Source organism: Lynx rufus, unplaced genomic scaffold (assembly GCF_022079265.1).
Source record: "Lynx rufus isolate CCGP_SWC_20201006 ecotype Redwood Valley unplaced genomic scaffold, mLynRuf1.p SCAF_1, whole genome shotgun sequence".
In the NCBI taxonomy this organism is placed as follows: Eukaryota; Metazoa; Chordata; class Mammalia; order Carnivora; family Felidae; genus Lynx; species Lynx rufus.
The window spans coordinates 179,401,425-179,424,289 of NW_025814823.1; the positions used below are offsets into that span (position 1 = coordinate 179,401,425).

Genomic DNA, 22,865 nt, shown 5'->3' on the forward strand with positions numbered 1-22,865 from the left:
ACACCACAAATTTTCCTGAAAGGTGACTGGGACCTCTTGATTTCTCAGCATGAGTGTTGAACAGACAGCAGAGCGCTACAGTGAACCTCTTGCTACCTGGGCTGTAGATTTTAAAACCTGCAGCTTCAACCAAAAGGAAGCCCAGAATCCCTGTAAACCAAACCAGACCAAAGAAAGCATTTCATGGCACACGTAGGTTATGGCAAATCTGGGACATTGGCAGGGAGGGGCAAGTCTGATGAAAATGAATTTCTTGAGACCCACAGAAATATTTGTATAAAGAGAAAAATCTGCCTGCAAGTGGGGTTCTGTTGTCCTCACTGCTATTCCCTCTCCAAGTGCTCAGAAGACGGATGGAGTCCCACGTCCCCCACACCAGGAAGCACAGACTCAGCCCTGACAAACCTCTTAATGACACACTGTGGATTCAGCTAAGGCCTGTGTGAACAACGCACTGCTCAGCATACATCTGAACACAGTGAGTTCTTTGGTGTCTTTCATGTCAGGCTGACCCTAGTGCCCTCAAAACCTCAGGATAACAAAATGCTTTTCAAGCAGTTTTAATTGTACTTGAAGTTGCTGCCTCTTTTTCTGTGCCGTTCTGGCAATGCAGCTTTACTGACACAGATGGACACACTCTTCTAGATCCAACTCTCTGACGATACACATGAGGAACAGAGCCCAGAGAGGTTAGGTGGTTTGTCCAATGCCACACAGCTTGTTAGTAGGTTTACTGGACTAGAGTTCAAATCTTCCAATTTTTAATACACTATTTTCTCCACCAGACTATGTTACCTTCCTTAAATTAAGATAATTGTTCCTTCATTCTATAAACATGCATTGAGGATCTACTCAGTGCCAATTATTTAGAATACAGGAAAACACTCTTTACCTGAACTCAAGAAGGTGCAAATATTTCCTAATACCTCGGAGAAGTGTCAAAAGAATAAGAGCCTCCCCAGATCCATAATATAAGGATTCTCACTGCATTTATTTTATTTTTGATGAAACAAATGTGAATTGGGAGGAGTGCCCCGTGTGGCCAGAAGCTGGCGTAAGAGGCCCAGAGCTACTATAGTAAGTGCCAACTTCTCTTAGCTCATTCTCACACGAGGAGAACTTAACAATTTCCCCATCATCTTGAGGAGCCTGCAAAGAGTTCACTCGGGGGAGGTATGTTAGAAGAACCCAACACAAATTTTGTAAAAAACAAAAATACAGGGTTGCCTGGGTGGCTCAGTCAGTTAAACGTCTGACTCTTGATTTTGGCTCAGGTCATGATCTCATGGTTTGTGGGATCGAGCCCCACACTGGGCTCTGAGCTGACAGTGGGGAGCCTGCCTACTATTCTTTCTCTCTCTCTCTCTCTCTCTCTCTCTCTCTCTCTCTCTCTCTTCCTCTCTGTTAATCCCCTGCTTGTGTTCTCTCTCAAAATAAATAAACTTTAAATAAATAAATACATACATACATACATACATACATACATACATACATACAAAAAACATACTTTCATTATGGAGGGGAAGGATGCTTAAAATTTACAATCTAATCAGAATTGGCTCTGTCCTTCCTGGGTCACAGAGCCACTTGTAGCCAGAGTAGAGTGGCAACTCTGAGGGCAAAATAGGCTTAAGCTGGGTGGGAAAGAGCTGCAAGCTTCCTCACACAATAGTGGCAGGGTCAGCTAATCCAAAAGTATCAAGGCCAAAGCCAAATTAGTAGGGGAAATATGCTTCCTTCAAGTGAAACTAGACTGTGCTGTGTCTGAAAAAAAAAAAAAAATAATGATAATGCTCGCCATGGCAAGGTGACCCAGGTGCTTCTTAGATGACCCAGAAAGAAAACTCTCTCTGTAACTCTCTTGTAACTCTCTTGTAACTCTCTCTGTAACTCTCTCTGGCAGGGCAAGTTTCATGGGATAAATTCCTACAGCCTACCCTCTCTCTATGAAGCCTGTAGTCAATTACCATCCTTACCCTACATTCTGGAACCAGAGGGTATGGGCAGAAGAGGGCCTCACTCAGAATCAGCTAATGGCTGATGCAAATTAAGAAGAGGCCAAGGGGCAATGGGTAAGATTTTGCTCCAGGGCAGGGGGGAAGGCAGCAGATTTAAGGAAGAGGCTGCACAGGGAACATGTACAGGCAGGATGAGAGGCCTGGCAAGGACAGAGGAGACAGGCAGTGAGATGGACAGACCTGCAGAGCTGGGGGCTGGTGGGCTGCGGGGTAGGCACAGTGTGGGTCTGAACAACCACCTAATCACCTTGTGAGTTCCTCCCAAGGCAGCCCTGGGAAATCATCACCACCGCTGGCTCACAGGCGGTTGCTGCAGGGACCGTGATCCCTGAGAGCCAGCAACAGCAGACATATTCGCCAACCACTGGCCTACCATGGACGGGAGTGATGAAATAAGTTCCCCTGCCAGCTCCCTAAGGCACTAGCATGTGCCCTTGAACCAGAAAGAAAGAGGCCCCTACCACACTTGAGTCACACTTCCAGTAACAATTTGTGTGTGGGCAGCTAACTGGCCTCATGGGAGCCAGCCAATCTTTGAGGGCCTTTCCCCTTCCTCTGCAGACTGGATGGCAGGAGGGACAGCTCAATTTCTGTTGGTGTGTATATGCTTACTTGGTGTTTAACATTTTTAAAATAGACACATTTTAGGGGCACCTGGGTGGCTCAGTTGGTTAAGCGTCTGACTTTGGCTCAGGTCATGATCTCACAGTTTGTGGGTTCAAGCCCCACATTGGGCTCTGTGCTGACAACTCGGAGCCTGGAGCCTGCTTCATATTCTGTCTCTCTCTCTCTCTCTCTCTCTCTCTCTCTCTGCCTCTCCCCTGCTTGTGCTCTGTCTCTCTTTCTCTCAAAAAATAAATAAACATTAAAAAAATTAAATAGACATTTTTAGAGCAGTTTTAAGTTCACAGCAAAACTGAATGAAGGAACAGAGTTCTCATGTACCCCATGCTCCCCCCCCCACACACACACAGTCTCCCTCCACTATCAACAACCATCATCAGAACCAGATCAATTTTTCAGAGATTTCTTTAGATCTAAACTGTGTAGAGAGAGGGGGAGGGGGGAGAGCGGGAGGGAGGGAGAGGGTGGGCAGGCAAGTGAGAGAGTGCTACTCTTGTAGAAGCAGGGGAAGTGAGCTGACTTGCTATCCATTTAAGGGTGAGCCTTCTTCTTCAGATCTTCTCTGAATTGCTAAATTTGACCACTTCTGTACAGCTGGTTGCTAATGTCCCTTCTAGCTCAGACATTTGATCTGCCTCCTGTGTGCTCAATACTTTAACACACACATGCATATACAATCCTTTAGGTCACTCTCAAAACACCCCACCAGGCAAGGAGAACAAGTATTTATCAGTTTCGTTTATGTTAAACAGAGCTGAGGTGTCAGGAGCTGTCCCCAGAGCCTGACAAGAGTTTCCTTCCGGACTTCCGTATCTATTGTTCTGGAGGGATTGAGTAAAAGTATGAGCACAGTCCTGGGTTTCATCACCATCTCAGAGATTCAGAAGCCTTAAGTGCAGCAACAGATATGTATGCTGGGGACATGCATACAATTAAGGGAAGTATGGAAGTCAGGAGCCTGGAGTTGAATCCCAGCTCCCAGCCTATGCAGAAAAAAGAGATAATAATAGCACCTATGAGGTAGGGTTGACAAGAGGCTCCACAAAGAGAGTGATACACAGCTCTCAGCTCATGTAAGCCCACAAACGTCAGAGTGAGAGACCTGACATGACCCCAAACCCTTCATCTGAGAGACAAATGAAATAAAACTTAGAGGTCCATTCACTTCTAACTTAGAATAAATAGGAAACTGTGAGGCTGAGAACCCAGCCAGCTCTGGTTTCACATTCTGTTCCACTATCAGATGATTACAAATAACAGTAATACTAATAATAGTCACTGGTGATGATGGTGATGCTCCATTTATGAGCTCTTACTAAGTACCAGACCCCATTACACCTCTCACAGGCCCTATTGCATGTGAGGCTCACAATAAACCAATGAGGTGAGCATCCTATGCTGTTCCCATTTGGCAGGTCAGTAGTCAGATGCTCCTAGAGGTGACGTGTCCTGGTAAAGGCAACAAAGTCAAGAGTAGATCCAAGCCCTTGTTCTGAACGATTGTCCTGTGCTGTGCCTCAAAAATGGGATGTCTTTCCTCAAATAATTGTACCCTCTTTAGCTGAAGCCATAATTAGAGCCTTGTTTGCCTTTGAGTAATTGGCTTCCCTCTTTGCTCTGGTGTCTGGTTCCACTTGGGCAGTCGCTCCAGCCTGGAGGGTATCACACTCAGCAAATCCACTTTGGCTGCCTGGGGCTAATGAGGGCTCTTGAGGTGGTTTGCATTTAAGTGCCTGGTACTGCAGAGAATATCCACACACAGACACACCCCCTACCATCAAGGATGACAGTGGAGTTGTAAAAACATGTCCTTCCCAAATTGGATCATACCACTCCAGCTTTTTGCAGAGGACAACATGGTCTGCTTTCTGCTGAGTTTATCCTATATGGAGGAAGCACAATCCTGTGTGACAGTGTGTGTGTGTGGGGGGGTGGGGGTGGGTGGGTGTACATGCATGTGCATGCATGTGTAGGGGAAGAAGAAGGGACACTCAAAATCCTTGATAAGCCCTGGGAAAGTTGAGCAAGATTTGTGTCCAACAGTGAAGAAATAATGAGCACAGAGGACAAAGATTTGTCTATCAAGGTTATGAATTCCAACAAGTTTTTCTAGCACTAAATTAAATGAACCCAAATGTCCCTAAATAGGAAAATAATGAAATCAGTTGTAGCTCACCTATACGATAGAGCCCTATGAAGTCCATAAAAATGACATGGGAAAATATCCCAAACAATTCTCAGTGAAAGAAGCAGATTACAAACTTGGTAAAACATTATCTCAATTATATAAAATACATGACATGAAAGATGGGAAGAATAAACAATGTTTATCTCTAAATTAGGAGCTCATAGATGCTTTTATAGATTTCCAAATGTTCTACAAAAACACAGTATTTTGATAATACTAATTTCTATAAATAATAAATGTCATCTTTCCCAATCCTGGACCAGCATTCCCAGGAATATGCCCAATGAAGCTGATGATGTGGTCAGAGGCCCCCATTTGCAAGGGACTTTGTCAGGCAAAGATGAACGCTGAGTTCTGAGGCTTGAAAGTCAGGGTCTTTGGAGAGACAGGGTTCCACCTCTGACACTACAAGGTTGCCCCAGAGGCAGTTCTCCAGAAAGGGGCTGTAGCGCACTCATTATTCTCTGATGTTTGGCTGATACCCTTCCTCCTCCATAAACCTGTCATTCCAAAAGCACTGTTCTCACTGAATTCTGGTAATAATCATACTTACAGCATTATTTGTAAGTAATACTATAAATTTGTAATAAACTTATTCAAACCCTATAAATCATTTTAAGCCCATAAATCATAAATTTACCCCAGAGGCTTGCTGTCCTGGGTCCATGCATAGGTTTTACTTGGCCCGCATATTGTTTTAAAAAATCTATCAGCAGGTTCCATATAAAAACACGTTTGTAGAACTTCCCTCCAAAGAGGGGAAGATCAGGTAGCATTGGGCCCACGTAATGACGTGGCAATGACTCCTTGGCACTGATTCACAGCCCTCCTGTATACCCAAGGCATGGACGCCCCCTCCCGGTCCTCACCACTCCCTGTCGCCTCTTCACCATGAGCTGAGTTGTAATTGATCATTCTCACTCTGTTTTCTTAGTAGCAGAGAAAGATTTCTCTGTATACTTGTCTCTGTCAAAGGTGGGGAAATGAATGATTAACCAAATGGTACCATGCTTTAGGAGAAAATAGAAGGAATCACATTTCTTTCCAAAATGAAGAAAGTTCTCACATGTTTCAAAGGCAAGAAAAAAATCTGTTATTAAAAATATATATGTAAGATTACATTATTAAAAAACATATTGATAAGGTTATCTTATCAAACAGCATAATAGCTATCACTCTGCACCTTCATTTCTATTTACCTTCATGTGTAGGCTCAAGTTGGAATACCTCTGGGGTAAATCTTTTCTCTCTCAACTGTAAGCTCCCCGGGGGTGTGGGCAGAAACCCTTCTGTTCAAACACTGCACAGCAATTTGGAGCGTGTACTGGGAATCAGACTCCACCTGGTATCCTGGCTCTCTCATGCTATTGGTCTGTGGCTGCTGGAAGGTTTCTCAACCTAACTATCAGTTTCCTTACCTGTAAAATGAGGATATTAATACCTACCCTGTACAGGGAGGTCATGATAATGAAATGAGAATATGTGTGAAAAAACTTAGCATAGCATCTGGTACTAAATAATGGTTAAACAAATGGTGGCCATAAAATTATTTATTACTATATTTCTTTCATACTCCCCATAGCATAGTGCTGGCTACGTTTTTAGATTCTCAATAAATATAATTTGAATTGAAATCAATCTGCAGCTGGTTTTCAATTCAGCTGTATTGTGGTCTTAAGGAAACTTCCTTCTATTCTAGGAAAATTTTGGTGGGGGCAGGGGGAGGAATCAGCAAAATCAAACTTAAGTCCTCCTAAAAGCCTCAGAATGTCCTAAAACCCTGACTCACTATAATTTAAACCATCTACAACTGTAATCTCACAATGAAAACAAACAAAACAATTTTGGAGTCAACATATAAATGTGTAAAGATTTACATAAGCTTTCTCATTGTGTATGTTTCCACATATAAAGAATCACTCCCAAACTGGGAAAGAATCCCATGGATCATGGACTGAAAGGCACAGAAACAGCCTGATCCTGCAGTTCTCTAGTTTTAATGAGGTACTTTTTTTTTTAATTGCTGAAGAGTTGATTTGGATTGTCATTAAAGAGGTAATCTGGGATTCCCCCCAATTAAACCATACTTCATAATGTCATTAAAAGCTACTATTCTAAGTATTTTGGGAGGTTCAAGAGGGATTCTTTTCTTTGATTGTATGCCAATTTTTTTTTTTTTACCTCAGACCAAAAAAAAAAAAAAAAAGGACACTTTACCAAATCTCTCTTGGATTTATTCTGCAGCTTGTTAAATCACCGTCTTCTCTGATTCTAGATCTGAAGGTTTCTTCCCAAGACTGAATTCTGCAATCAGTCACATTGAAAAGGAAAGAGATGTGAGGGACAGCCTCTTCTCTGATCTCCAAGTGTAGAAGGGACATTTTGGAACTGGATGTAGCTTTGTAACACTGTAGGTGGGAGGGACAAACCCCTATTTGAAGAGCTTTGATGTCTCCAAATGCTCTGATGAGAAAAAAAACTTAGGTCCTCAAAACTCAACAGCTCTTTCTTGAAGAAAATAAATTGGCTCCAGTACGTAAATCCTTTTACCTTTTCCAAGGTTCTGAGCTTGGCTGTGGGGCCTTGAGGGCATCATGCAGTTTCCTTCATCTGTTTGACTTTGTATAAAATGGCCTCATTCCTTGCTCCCAGCTCAGGCAGGCTATTTTAAAGTGTTGGGGGCAATATGTGGGAGCGGAGGTTTTTAGGCACTAAATGATGGTCAAAAGATTCAGCAATATTATCATTGTGAATCAAAGAATGATTTTTTAAATCACAGGTTTTCATATTGGTAGATCTCTAGAAATCTCATTATTGTTCAATCTATGATTGTATAGTTGATCTACAGAGGTTATGTGACTTGCCCAAGACCACACAACCATACAGTAAGTGAGATAATGTACATTAGTGTGCAGCACAGAGCCTGGTGCATAACAAGCACTCAGTAAATGTCAACTGCAGTTGCTACTGTTGATATTATTGTTGTTTCTATTATTCAGGTCTCTTTACCCTTCGTTCAGTGCTCTTTTTATCAGATACATAAAGAAACCACCCTACGGGCCCAGTCATTTCTTGCTATAAGAAAAATGATCATTCGAAGGAACCATCTCATTTCTTTCATAACTGAGAAGGTCCAAGCCTGGAGAAGTGCTATGTCTTGCCAATAACACAGGAAGCCAACACAACAGAGGAGCCTAAATTTGGGACTTGCCTGTGGAAGGAGAGGCCTGGCCCTTCTGATCTTTCCACCCTTGACTAGTAATAGCACAGAGGAATTGTACACTGTGTACCAGGGACTGAATTCAGGCTCCAGCAACCCTCCTTACCCTCAAATCTCTGGGGAAGAATAATGTCCTGGAAATAGAAAATGACACTGGCATGGAGAAAATAAACTGTCCCACACTTGAAACTGGGAACAATGTATGGTCAAATGGGAAAAAAAAAATAAAAAAAGATTAAATCAGACTCCTACCTCACACCATATATAAAACATAAATTCTGTTGATTGATTACAAACTTGTGTATCAAAAATAAAATGGTAAAATTCTTAGTAAAAATATAAATGAAAATCTTTTAGCCTTGGGGTTGGGAAAGATTTCTTAAACAAGGCATAATAAGATTTGACTATTAAAATGATCAATAAATTGATATTAAAAGAACTTCTGTTAGAAAAAATGCTCTTAAGCAAATGAAAAGGTAGGTTATAAGTATATAAATGAGAGGAGATATCCTTAATACATAAGATCAGCAAAAGATGCATATGAAGAATACATAAAATCCTGCAAATCAATAAGAGAAATGCAATCAACCCAACAGAAAAATGAACAAAAGAATTGGACAGACCTATCACAGGCATGAAACACAAGTGGCAAAGAAACATAAGAAAAGATTTTCATCATCACTGGTGATCAAGGAAATGCAACTCAAGACAGTGAAGACTTAACCTCACACCTATGTCTTTGGTAAAACTTGAGAAGTGGGACAATACCCAGTGTTGAAGCGACTGTGGCTCCACAGGATCCCTTATGCATCACTGATGGGAACGTAAACTGATGCAACCACCTTTGGAAAACAGTTTAGCACCATCTCTTGAAGTCAGGTATTCAGGTCCCTTATGACCAGGCAAATCTTCTAGTAGTTGTATACCCCAAAGAGACTCTTGGATATTTGCAACAAGAAGCATGTACAAAAATATTCTTAGTAGCAATGCTTACCATAGAGAAATACTGAAACAGTCCAAGTGCTTAAAATTCCATAGTTTATTCACAATGAAGCCCTCCGTAGCTGTCAAAACAAGGAACTCCAGCAACATGTAATATGGATGAATCTTAGTAAAATATTAAGTGAAAATAAAGTAAGTGTCCCCCCTTCCACCAATTTACTCATGTTTCAATACCCTTTTCAGAAAGATAAAATAACCAAAGCACTAGATATATAGAGATGCAATAAAACTGCATACAAAGGAAAGCAGAGAAATGATTAAAGAAGATTCTAGAATGTGGTCACCTTTGGTAAAGAAAGACAGAGCCACACAGTTACATGCCACTGATTGTTAAGTTTCTAGTTTTTGTTTTGGGTAGTGAGTGTATGAATGTTTAATTTATTGTTAACAATAACTAAATGAATATGCAAATAAACAAAAGCAGACCCCTGTGTGGACCAATGATGAGGTATATTATGACTCAAGTGTTGTGATGCCTCCAGTTCTGTACAAGTAAAGTCCTTTCTTTCCTTTCCCTCTTTGTAAGCAACTCTGGCCATTTAATCGTATGACTGCCAAGGTCCAAAGACCAGTTTCTGAAAGCTGGTATCAATGGAACTCTAAGGAGAGTAGGCATATAAAGAAATAAGTCATAGCCCTTATCCATAAGCAGCCCGCTCCATCAGCACAGACAGCCCCATAAACAGACAAACAAGACTACAGGATGTCAAGTATCACAATGGAAGTCTGCACTATGCACTGTGGGAGCCACTTCTCATGACCTGCACTGCTTTCCTTTCCCTCACTCAGGCTCCTGGAGTTGTGTTTCCAAATCCAGAGGCATCAGCTGGAGGGCTACCTCTATCAGAATCTCCTTGGAGGACTCATACCATGCACATCACTCACTCCCTCACTCCATCTTCAGAGTCACAATCTTTGGCATAGGGTCCAGGATTCTGCAATTTTAATGAACTCCGCAGGTGCACCTAAGGTTTGAGAAATCACCCTCACAGAGGGTCTGTGCCTTGTTTTATCCCCTTTGTAAACCCAGGATAATACTCTGATCATACTGAACTCTCTACCATCACATCTTCCCCTATTGGTCAGGTACCCTGGCAGCCACCCCACTTTTTTTTTTTTTTATATATGAAGTTTATTGACAAATTGGTTTCCATACAACACCCAGTGCTCATCCCAAAAGGTGCCCTCCTCAATACCCATCACCCACCCGCACCTCCCTCCCACCCCCCATCAACCCTCAGTTTGTTCTCAGTTTTTAACAGTCTCTTATGCTTTGGCTCTCTCCCACTCTAACGTCCTTTTTTTTTTTTTTTTCCTTCCCCTCCCCCATGGGTTCCTGTTAAGTTTCTCAGGATCCACATAAGAGTGAAACCATATGGTATCTGTCTTTCTCTGTATGGCTTATTTCACTTAGCATCACACTCTCCAGTTCCATCCACGTTGCTACAAAAGGCCATATTTCATTTTTTCTCATTGCCACGTAGTATTCCATTGTGTATATAAACCACAATTTCTTTATGCATTCATCAGTTGATGGACATTTAGGCTCTTTCCATAATTTGGCTATTGTTGAGAGTGCTGCTATGAACATTGGGGTACAAGTGCCCCTATGCATCAGTACTCCTGTATCCCTTGGGTAGATTCCTAGCAGTGCTATTGCTGGGTCATAGGGTAGGTCTATTTTTAATTTTCTGAGGAACCTCCACACTGCTTTCCAGAGCGGCTGCACCAATTTGCATTCCCACCAACAGTGCAAGAGGGTTCCCGTTTCTCCACATCCTCGCCAGCATCTATAGTCTCCTGATTTGTTCATTTTGGCCACTCTGACTGGCGTGAGGTGATACCTGAGTGTGGTTTTGATTTGTATTTCCCTGATAAGGAGCGACGCTGAACATCTTTTCATGTGCCTGTTGGCCATCTGGATGTCTTCTTTAGAGAAGTGTCTATTCATGTTTTCTGCCCATTTCTTCACTGGGTTATTTGTTTTTCGGGTGTGGAGTTTGGTGAGCTCTTTATAGATTTTAGATACTAGCCCTTTGTCCGATATGTCATTTGCAAATATCTTTTCCCATTCCGTTGGTTGCCTTTTAGTTTTGTTGGTTGTTTCCTTTGCTGTGCAGAAGCTTTTTATCTTCATAAGGTCCCAGTAATTCACTTTTGCTTTTAATTCCCTTGCCTTTGGGGATGTGTCGAGTAAGAGATTGCTACGGCTGAGGTCAGAGAGGTCTTTTCCTGCTTTCTCCTCTAAGGTTCTGATGGTTTCCTGTCTCACATTTAGGTCCTTTATCCATTTTGAGTTTATTTTTGTAAATGGTGTGAGAAAGTGGTCTAGTTTCAACCTTCTGCATGTTGCTGTCCAGTTCTCCCAGCACCATTTGTTAAAGAGGCTGTCTTTTTTCCATTGGATGTTCTTTCCTGCTTTGTCAAAGATGAGTTGGCCATACGTTTGTGGGTCTAGTTCTGGGGTTTCTATTCTATTCCATTGGTCTGTGTGTCTGTTTTTGTGCCAATACCATGCTGTCTTGATGATGACAGCTTTGTAGTAGAGGCTGAAGTCTGGGATTGTGATGCCTCCTGCTTTGGTCTTCTTCTTCAAAATTCCTTTGGCTATTCGGGGCCTTTTGTGGTTCCATATGAATTTTAGGATTGCTTGTTCTAGTTTCGAGAAGAATGCTGGTGCAATTTTGATTGGGATTGCATTGAATGTGTAGATAGCTTTGGGTAGTATTGACATTTTGACAATATTTATTTTTCCAATCCATGAGCAGGGAATGTCTTTCCATTTCTTTAAATCTTCTTCAATTACCTTCATAAGCTTTCTATAGTTTTCAGCAAACAGATCCTTTACATCTTTGGTTAGATTTATTCCTAGGTATTTTATGCTTCTTGGTGCAATTGTGAATGGGATCAGTTTCTTTATTTGTCTTTCTGTTGCTTCATTGTTAGTGTATAAGAATGCAACTGATTTCTGTACATTGATTTTGTATCCTGCAACTTTGCTGAATTCATGTATCAGTTCTAGCAGACTTTTGGTGGAGTCTATCGGATTTTCCATGTATAATATCATGTCATCTGCAAAAAGCGAAAGCTTGACTTCATCTTTGCCAATTTTGATGCCTTTGATTTCCTTTTGTTGTCTGATTGCTGATGCTAGAACTTCCAGCACTATGTTAAACAACAACGGTGAGAGTGGGCATCCCTGTCGTGTTCCTGATCTCAGGGAAAAAGCTCTCAGTTTTTCCCCGTTGAGGATGATGTTAGCTGTGGGCTTTTCATAAATGGCTTTTATGATCTTTAAGTATGTTCCTTCTATCCCGACTTTCTCAAGGGTTTTTATTAAGAAAGGGTGCTGGATTTTGTCAAAGGCCTTTTCTGCATCGATTGACAGGATCATATGGTTCTTCTCTTTTTTTTTGTTAATGTGATGTATCACGTTGATTGATTTGCGAATGTTGAACCAGCCCTGCATCCCAGGAATGAATCCCACTTGATCATGGTGAATAATTCTTTTTATATGCCGTTGAATTCGATTTGCTAGTATCTTATTGAGAATTTTGGCATCCATATTCATCAGGGATATTGGCCTGTAGTTCTCTTTTTTTACTGGGTCTCTGTCTGGTTTAGGAATCAAAGTAATACTGGCTTCATAGAATGAGTCTGGAAGTTTTCCTTCCCTTTCTATTTCTTGGAATAGCTTGAGAAGGATAGGTATTATCTCTGCTTTAAACGTCTGGTAGAACTCCCCTGGGAAGCCATCTGGTCCTGGACTCTTATTTGTTGGGAGATTTTTGATAACCGATTCAATTTCTTCGCTGGTTATGGGTCTGTTCAAGCTTTCTATTTCCTCCTGATTGAGTTTTGGAAGAGTGTGGGTGTTCAGGAATTTGTCCATTTCTTCCAGGTTGTCCAATTTGTTGGCATATAATTTTTCATAGTATTCCCTGATAATTGTTTGTATCTCTGAGGGATTGGTTGTAATAATTCCATTTTCATTCATGATTTTATCTATTTGGGTCATCTCCCTTTTCTTTTTGAGAAGCCTGGCTAGCGGTTTGTCAATTTTGTTTATTTTTTCAAAAAACCAACTCTTGGTTTCGTTGATCTGCTCTACAGTTTTTTTAGATTCTATATTGTTTATTTCTGCTCTGATCTTTATTATTTCTCTTCTTCTGCTGGGTTTAGGCTGCCTTTGCTGTTCTGCTTCTATTTCCTTTAGGTGTGCTGTTAGATTTTGTATTTGGGATTTTTCTTGTTTCTTGAGATAGGCCTGGATTGCAATGTATTTTCCTCTCAGGACTGCCTTCGCTGCGTCCCAAAGCGTTTGGATTGTTGTATTTTCATTTTCGTTTGTTTCCATATATTTTTTGATTTCTTCTCTAATTGCCTGGTTGACCCACTCATTCGTTAGTAGGGTGTTCTTTAACCTCCATGCTTTTGGAGGTTTTCCAGACTTTTTCCTGTGGGTGATTTCAAGCTTCATAGCATTGTGGTCTGAAAGTATGCATGGTATAATTTCAATTCTTGTAAACTTATGAAGGGCTGTTTTGTGACCCAGTATATGATCTATCTTGGAGAATGTTCCATGTGCACTCGAGAAGAAAGTATATTCTGTTGCTTTGGGATGCAGAGTTCTAAATATATCTGTCAAGTCCATCTGATCCAGTGTCTCATTCAGGGCCCTTGTTTCTTTATTGACCGTGTGTCTAGATGATCTATCCATTTCTGTAAGTGGGGTGTTAAAGTCCCCAGCAATTACCACATTCTTATCAATAAGGTTGCTTCTGTTTATGAGTAATTGTTTTATATATTTGGGGGCTCCGGTATTCGGCGCATAGACATTTATAATTGTTAGCTCTTCCTGATGGATAGACCCTGTAACTATTATATAATGTCCTTCTTCATCTCTTGTTACAGCCTTTAATTTAAAGTCTAGTTTGTCTGATATAAGTATGGCTACTCCAGCTTTCTTTTGGCTTCCAGTAGCATGATAAATAGTTCTCCATCCCCTCACTCTGAATCTAAAGGTGTCCTCAGGTCTAAAATGAGTCTCTTGTAGACAGCAAATAGATGGGTCTTGTTTTTTTATCCATTCTGATACCCTATGTCTTTTGGTTGGCGCATTTAATCCATTTACATTCAGTGTTATTATAGAAAGATACGGGTTTAGAGTCATTGTGATGTCTGTATGTTTTATGCTTGTAGTGATGTCTCTGATACTTTGTCTCACAGGGTCCCCCTTAGGATCTCTTGTAGGGCTGGTTTAGTGGTGACAAATTCCTTCAGTTTTTGTTTGTTTGGGAAGACCTTTATCTCTCCTTCTATTCTAAATGACAGACTTGCTGGATAAAGGATTCTCGGCTGCATATTTTTGCTGTCTAGCACCCTGAAAATCTCGTGCCAATTCTTTCTGGCCTGCCAAGTTTCAAAAGAGAGATCAGTCACGAGTCTTATAGGTCTCCCTTTATATGTGAGGGCACGTTTACCCCTTGCTGCTTTCAGAATTTTCTCTTTATCCTTGTATTTTGCCAGTTTCACTATGATATGTCGTGCAGAAGATCGATTCAAGTTACGTCTGAAGGGAGTTCTCTGTGCCTCTTGGATTTCAATGCCTATTTCCTTCCCCAGTTCAGGGAAGTTCTCAGCTATAATTTCTTCAAGTACCCCTTCAGCACCTTTCCCTCTCTCTTCCTCCTCTGGGATACCAATTACGCGTATATTATTTCTTTTTAGTGTATCACTTAGTTCTCTAATTTTCCCCTCATACTCCTGGATTTTTTTATCTCTCTTTTTCTCAGCTTCCTCTTTTTCCATAACTTTATCTTCTAGTTCACCTATTCTCTCCTCTGCCTCTTCCATCCGAGCCGTGGTGGTTTGCATTTTGTTTTCCATTTCCTTTAAAGCGTTTTTCAGCTCCTCGTGACTGTTCCTTAGTCCCCTGATGTCTGTAGCAAGAGATTCTCTGCTGTCCTGTATGCTGTTTTCCAGCCCAGCGATTAATTTTATGACTATTATTCTAAATTCACTTTGTTATATTATTTAAATCCTTTTTGATCAGCTCATTAGCTGTTGTTATTTCCTGGAGATTCTTCTGAGGGGAATTCTTCCGCTTGGTCATTTTGGATAGTCCCTGGTGTGGTGAGGGCCTGCAGGGCACTTCCCCTGTGCTGTGGTGTATAACTGGAGTTGGTGGGCGGGGCCGCAGTCCGACCTGATGTCTGCCCCCAGCCCACCGCTGGGGCCACAGTCAGACTGGTGTGTGCCTTCTCTTCCCCTCTCCTAGGGGCGGGATTCACTGTGGGGTGGCGTGGCCCGTCTGGGCTACTTGCACACTGCCAGGCTTGTGATGCTGGGGATCTGGCGTATTAGCTGGGGTGGGAAGGCAAGGTGCACGGCGGCAGGGGGGGCAGGCTTAGCTCGCTTCTCCTTAGGTGATCCACTTCAGGAGGGGCCCTGTGGCAGCCGGAGGGAGTCAGATCCGCTGCCGGACCACCCCACTTTTATAGCCCCTGGGGAAAGAGTTGGGGAAGGCTTCCTCAGAAAGGAAGGTGTGACAGAGGGGAAGGCTAGCGCCCTCTCTGCTTGAGGTTGAGACCTGCAGCCACAAGACATGTGTGTCCCAACAACCTCTCTTGAGCCAAAGTCCCAAGGAGAACCATTTTAGATAAGTTGTGGAGAAGGCCAAAAGCAAAGTCTTTCTTCCCTTTCCTAATTTGGTCCCTGGGACACAGTTCCAGATGCAACTTTGGAAAGAGGGAGGGGACTATTTTGAAACTGAAAGACTGGTTACATCTGAAGCCACAAGGTACCACTAAATGAAAACTTTAAATTGCCACAGTACAATGTGAAGTGAAAACTCAAAAAGATTAGATTAAAAACAAACAAAAACTAGAAGCTGTATCATCTTTGTACACTGAACTTGATGCAGAAATTTGCAAACTTGCGACTGTTGTGTCCCCACTACCTCCCAGGCTCAACCTACACTAGAGACTGAGTAAGTGCTGAATGGGGCAGAGGTGACATGCCTACTTACTGAAGACTGGACATTTGGTTTGGGTCTTAAGGGGATGAGTAGCAGCTGCTGGTTAGTGGTTGGGGGTAGGGGAAGGCGCTGGGGAGGCAGAAGAACTCATCCTAGATAATATTTGCAAAGAATAGAAGTATGGAAGGCTGTGTACAATAGTGTGCAATGCCAGGAGAGACAAGAAGCCCTCCACAAGACGAGCTCATGTCCTGGAGGAACAGGACTTATTCTCTTACTGCCTTTTCCTTCTGAATGGTCTCAGAGCCCAGCCTGATGTGGACATTCCAAGCTCCAGGTGGCCTCCTAACACTACTGTTTGCTTCAGCTCTGCTCTGAAAAGTTATAGCAAAAGTTACAGCATCAAGAGTTCCATTTCCCATCCAGGCAAGGGTCCCTATACACAGCCGTCAGAGAGTTGCCCAGCATTTGAAACAGGGATAAGGAGTGGAGGATACAAGAAAAAAAATACCTCAGGAGGAACAGTGAGGCATGTCTCCTAATATGAAAAAGAAAGCACTTTCAACAAGAAAATAGGCACTGTCTTCTCCTTTTTATTCATTCTGAGAATAAAGCACCATATAGTAGAAAGAAGATGTGTTTTGTTATTCAAATGACTTGTGCCCTGAATCTAACTCTAATACTTACTACCTGTGAATGGCAGAGACAGCACTCATCAAATATTCCATGTGTATCCCATCACTTCCAGATTCCCTTGCAGCTAGGTTAGGAACTTGTGATGGGTTCTGGCCAAAGGACTGTGGATGCACTTGGTGGGTGTCACTTTCAGGCTGACATGGAGGCCATGGTACCAGCTAGAATAGCCTCAGAAGGGACAAAAGGTGCAGGGCCCCCCATCAGACTTTACAAAAGAGAGAAATAAACCTTTACATTGCTAAACCACTGAGATCTAGGGATGTATTTCCTACTGTGGCATCACATAGCCCGATACATGAATACCCTAATATACTGTGTAATATTTGGTCTCATTGGGATAAAAGTTACTTGATATTCCAGGCCTTGGTTTCCCCATCTATAACATGGGAATAATAATACCTATGATATTAGGTTGTTGTGAGAATTTAGTACATGTTTATGTCCTTTATAACACTTAATGCATAGCTAGCATGTAATAAATATAAGTCTCGCTCTAAAATGCTATTGATGGCATTATTATTCTTGTGGCTATTACTGTTATGCAATAGATACAATAGATACTTTTAAGTACACAGCAAGTATGTAAAGTACTCTGCTGGGTAGTTTTACATATGTTATCCCATTTTTGTAGGTAAGAAACCAAGGTTCAGAGAGGTTACTTATTCAAAGGAACACAGCTAGTAAGCGACCAGGCCAGGACCAGAAACAAGAATTACCTGAATCAAAAGTCTGTATTCTCATGGCAACAGTCTTACTCACATTCTTCAGATGTGGAATCCTGGAGGTTCAGAGATGTTACATAAGTTCACCAAGCACAGTAATAACTGTAGAGCAAGAGGACTCTCCTCTGCTCCCAGGCCAGTGCTGCAGGGATGTGCTGATTCGCAAAGATAAACCCCATGGCACTGGGCACGGCCACCTGTGCCCCCACCCCCCATGGGGAGCTGTGGGTTTTGTGGGCAACAGATAAGAGGAAGGGGAAAGAAGGAAATTACATCCTGATAAAAGAAAAAACTGGATGCTTTGTACTCACAGAAGAGCTCTTCAATAAAGTTTCCAAAGAAAAACCTACTAGCTGAAAATAAACACCAGAAGAATTTCCAGATCTCTGTCAGCACTGTGTCTCTTGTCTCTGTCTCTCTCTGTCCCTTTCTGTCTCTTTATTCCCTTCTGTCTCACTTTCTGTCTGTCTCTCTCTCTCGGTTTCTCTTTGTCTCTCTCTGTCCTTTTGTTTTTTTCTTTCTGTCTCTCTCTCTTTTGGTCCCTGTCTCTCTCTGTTTCTCTATCTCTGTCTCTGTCTCTCCCTCTCCTCCTCCTCTGTTTGTTTTGGAAGTTGAGAAAAGCGAGCAATGTGGATCCTAAAGCAGTTTACACTGAACCAGATGGTTCATCTGATTAGCATCAGACTAAAAAGACACATTACTTAGAGATTAGGTTCTCATAGGGACAAATCTGTTCCAAAGGCACATAAGGTTTGCTTTTCTCGCAGACTCCCCCCAGAGCTTTCTCAGGGCATATCTATTCCTTTCTCCCATCACCACCAGCGGGCAAGTCTGAGCTTGACTTAGAGAAGATAGCAAATTAGTCTCCACAGATTTCTTAGTCTCCTCTCACTGAACCCTGAAATCATTCACACTGGGTGGGCCACTCCCTGTGCGACCTTGGCTGCTTGAGACTCTTAACTCCCTCACACCCCAGGCTAAAAGGCCATATTATGCCATTGAGTCCACACAATAACCCAATGATACCCGTTCTGTGGTTATTCCCACTTTTCAGATGGAGAAATTGAGATTTACAGGATTAAGTAATTATTAAGTAATTTACTCAAGATAATAGGTCTAGGAGAAGTTGAGATTAATTGCTTCCATGAAAGAAAAAAGGGGGGAAAGGGTGTGTGTGTGCTCGCACGTGTGTGTGTGTGTGCGTGTGTGTGTGTGTGTGTGTGTTAAAAGAGTCCTACAGAACAAACCATCATAAAAGATGGCTGTCAAGTGTTCCAGACTGTGTAACTATGTTGAGGTCTACAGCAAGACAAACAATAAAACGAGAAAGCACAAACATCTCACTCTGACCTGTATTTCTTGTAGCATACATAGCACAGGCCTTTCGCAAAAATAAAGGGAAATGAAATTAAGATTGGAAAAAAAAAAACATTCAAAATCGGAATAGGAAGCACACATAGGCCAAGGCCTTTTTATTGAATAAGTTCTGTGTTTCTCAGAGGTTGAGGATATACATGTAGCTTCCAGGGAAGGAAGGAAGCTTGGCTTCCATGCAACTCTCACATTTGAAGGGACCCTCTTATTGCAAGGAATTGGGAAGTCAGAACAGAAGCTAGGAAAATGGAAGGGGCAGCAGGAATAATAACCACAACACCCATAATAACAGCTATCACTTAGTATAGGACACTGTGCTGTAATAGGTACTTTAAATGCATTATTCACTTCAGTAGCCACATGGTAGCCTTCTAACATAGACATGGTTATTATTTTTCCATTTCACAGATGAGCTTACTAAGGATCTGAGAGGTTAAGTAAATTGCCCATAATCACAGAGCTAATAAGAAAATGAACTAGGGGGGCGCCTGGGTGGCGCAGTCGGTTAAACGTCCGACTTCAGCCAGGTCACGATCTCGCGGTCCGTGAGTTCGAGCCCCGCGTCAGGCTCTGGGCTGATGGCTCAGAGCCTGGAGCCTGTTTCCGATTCTGTGTCTCCCTCTCTCTCTGCCCCTCCCCCGTTCATGCTCTGTCTCTCTCTGTCCCAAAAATAAATAAACATTGAAAAAAAAAATTAAAAAAAAAAAAAAGAAAATGAACTAGGAATTCAACCCAGGCCTAGTGATATACAAGAACGGTGCCCTTAACCAGTAAACCTTGTCTCTCCCCCCTCTCCGTAGGATCCTCCTGAAGATAGGCCAATAGGATAGTCTGCCAACATTTCAGAAAGTGCTTAAAAGCCTTCTGGCCCCTCTGCTTGATGTCAATACACATGTTTAAGGCTGTGAGTACAAGCTAATGTCACCGACAATACTCCAGGCAGTTTGCACATCTGGCAGTTATATGAGTGCAGGCTCAAAGCAAATCACATCCCTGAGGCACAGGACACTTCACAGGGAGAACAACAGGAGGGATTTCATTTCAGCTCAAACTTGGCCAAGGAATCAAACTCACCTTATTTAAGGGTATAAAGGAGATACCCAAGAGCCAATGAGACCCAGCAAGCACGTATGAATTCAGATTGTATTAATTTGGAACCTGAGCACTTAAGAAGAGGCATAAGCTGATGTTTCCCTTTGGGGTTATTTTGGGAAGAGGGTTCACTTAGCAAATCAATAGTGGGAGAGGAGTTACCTTTAAGCTGTGCATACTGCTTTCACATGTGAACCAGTGATGGATAGACTAATTACACATTGCCTCCCCTTTGAAAGATGTCTCCAAAGAGTTCTCTGTCCACTATTTCTGGTCTCTGTAACTGTTTAAAGGGAAGAACTTTGCATTTCTTTTCCAACTGTGTACAACGCTGGGGCTGGCCTTCTGTCTGTTAATATTAATCAGAGGGTTTTTACCGAATCTGAAACTCAGAGACACAGCAGGACTGGTGGGTAGCAACTGTCCAGCCTGTGATTATGCTGACTCTTGGGGGCCACCACCAGCCCGGGAGATGTGACTCCAGTATAGGAGTTACTCCGACTTCCACCAGCCTGGAGTCGACACCACATGCCCAATCCAGGACGGTGCTGGCACTCCATCTGGCCTTGATGCTAAGCCGGGCCCCTGCAATGACGGCAGCTCTGAACAATGAGGGGAAGCCAAATAGCCCCACTCTCTGCTGCCTGTGCAGTGCAGCACCATACGTACCTGAAGTCATCCTGGTCCCTAGGGTGGGACTCAATTCATCTCTACAGTCTCCACAGTGATGCCCCCCCCCCCCGAAATCCAGGAAGAAACTGCCAGGGCAGAAAGGGGCAGGCATATTTCAAAGCTTTCAGAGTGAGGGCAATTCAGTCTGATGTGGAAGTCAGAACATTAAAACCACAGAATGTCCACTTAAAAAACCCAGTACACAACAGATGCAAGAAGACTTACCAGGATTAGTTTCTAATCACCTTGCCACAAAACACCTTGTACAAACAAACCATATATTTGTTGCATTCATCTGTTGTCACACATCTGTCTGAATGGTCAGGAAACCACAGACACAAATATAAAATCACAAGAACGCTTTTCTTCCCATGCCCTTCTCCTACCCTTAACTCCAGGGACAGGAATTCAGAGAGCAATTTTGGATGCACTATGTTAACCAGGCATTGGGGGAAAAGAATATTTACAGTGAAGTGGCTGCTGAATATTTCTGTGATTACTAGGCAATTTACGTAAGTATTCAAGCCCAGCTCTCTGAATAAATTTCAGCTGGGTGAGGACAGATTCTCTGCCTTCTAAGACCTCTTGTTTCTTGCACAGTTTGCTTCTCATTTTATCACTGACACCAGTGTGGACACAGAAGAATTAAAAATTGGGAAGTGTTGGCCTTAGCATACAGAAAACAGTGCTGACCCTCAAAAATCTTTTTTTTCTCATCCTCGCAGATAGGATTGATATCAGAAATGTCAAATGTTGCTGGAGATGAGGTAAATGATGAACTGACTTCTAATCCTGCCTGGCCATATCCAGAGGTGTGGCCCTCTAGGTCACTGACCTTAAAAAACAGGGCACCCCAAGGCTCATAGCAGTGGGGCACTGGTCAGAGGACTGGTGGTTACCAGAGATCAGTTTGGGGTGAGCAGAAGCTCCTGCCCAAAACTAGTGTCATTCCCTGCTCTTGAGAAAATACCATTAAGTGAAGAAAGGCAAAGTACAGGACAGTTGGATATTACACTATTATTTGAGTAATAATAATAATAAAAGATCAGGGAAGAACGTATAGTATAAATGTGTCTGATCGCTTATACATAGAGTATCCCCGGAAGCAAACATAAGAAACTGGAACCATTGGTTGCCTTTGGAGAAGAGATCAGAGAGATTATGAAGAGGGTCTGGAGGAACTCTTTTCATGTGGTACCTTTTCATACCTTTGCATTTTGATCCATGTAAACACATTAGCTATTCAAAGGTAATTTACATTTTGCAAAACTAAAACAAAAACCCCTCTAATTTCTACTCCATCAGAATCTGAGATGGGTCACAGGAATCCGCATTGGCTCTCTAGTTTATTCTTACACTCTGGAAACTTTGAAAACTTCTCTGTTACAGGTTCTTCCTACCAAAAAAAAGAAACTTTACCTACTTCCTCTCAAGTTGAAGACATTCATACAAGTATAAACCGTGTAGGGGAAAATCTCATGGCAGAATGACCTAAAGATATGACTCCAAATTTACCACCTCATTAAACTCTCTCAGGAGGAGCAAACAATGCAACCTAAGCTTTCCTAAAATCAATTTAGATTCTGATGGCTAAGTTGTCAGCTACTTCCTACTTTTTGCATTTATTCAGACTGAGGGAGTTGTTAGAGAAGAAACCTTTGAGTCACTGGGTAGGTTTCTCTGGCCTGTTGAGCATGTCGTTTATGGCACCATTCACCCAGCCAGGATGCTTTGCACTCACCTTGCTTTTTAAAGAGGTTGCTCTGGACTATCTCATTCATAGACTGGACTTTCTGCTTTTGGAGTTTCACAGGGGGGATGCAGGTGTAGAACTCATATAGGAGTTGGCTGAGGACAGGAAAAATAGGAATGCAGAAGACAAGTTAGATGTTTCCCACATCTTGGCACTTACAATCCACTCCCAGACTGCCAGCTCTGTGGAGGCAAAAACGACATATATCTTGCTTCCTTGGCTCCACAGTTCCCGGCAAAGCATCAGATGCATAGTAAGCTTTTATGTCATTGGTGTTAGTGTTGACTACTAATAGCATCCAAAGAGATGCGAAAACCTAAAAATGATACCAGTAACCCTGAGCCCTTATGTGTATCAGACACATGCTTTGCACTTTACATCCATTATTCTAGTTAAACCTCATGACTCTCTGAGATAGATACAATACTTATCCCAATCTACAAGTGGAAAAACTAAGGTTCAGAAAGGTTAACTAACTTTCCTAAGATTGTGTAGCTGGCGGGGGGGGGGGGGGGGCATTGAAAA

The 22,865-nt window shown here is 42.2% G+C and overlaps 1 protein-coding gene across 2 annotated transcripts in view; it reads right to left on the reverse strand.

Annotated features, from left to right (window-relative positions):
• DOCK2 (dedicator of cytokinesis 2) overlaps positions 1–22,865 on the reverse strand; it is a 422,892-nt gene that overhangs the window by 278,696 nt on the left and 121,331 nt on the right. For both annotated transcript variants that reach the window (XM_047091278.1, XM_047091279.1), the window contains exon 25: positions 22,329–22,435. In XM_047091278.1, the coding sequence (XP_046947234.1) occupies positions 22,329–22,435 (107 nt within the window). The remainder of the gene's footprint in view (positions 1–22,328; positions 22,436–22,865) is intronic.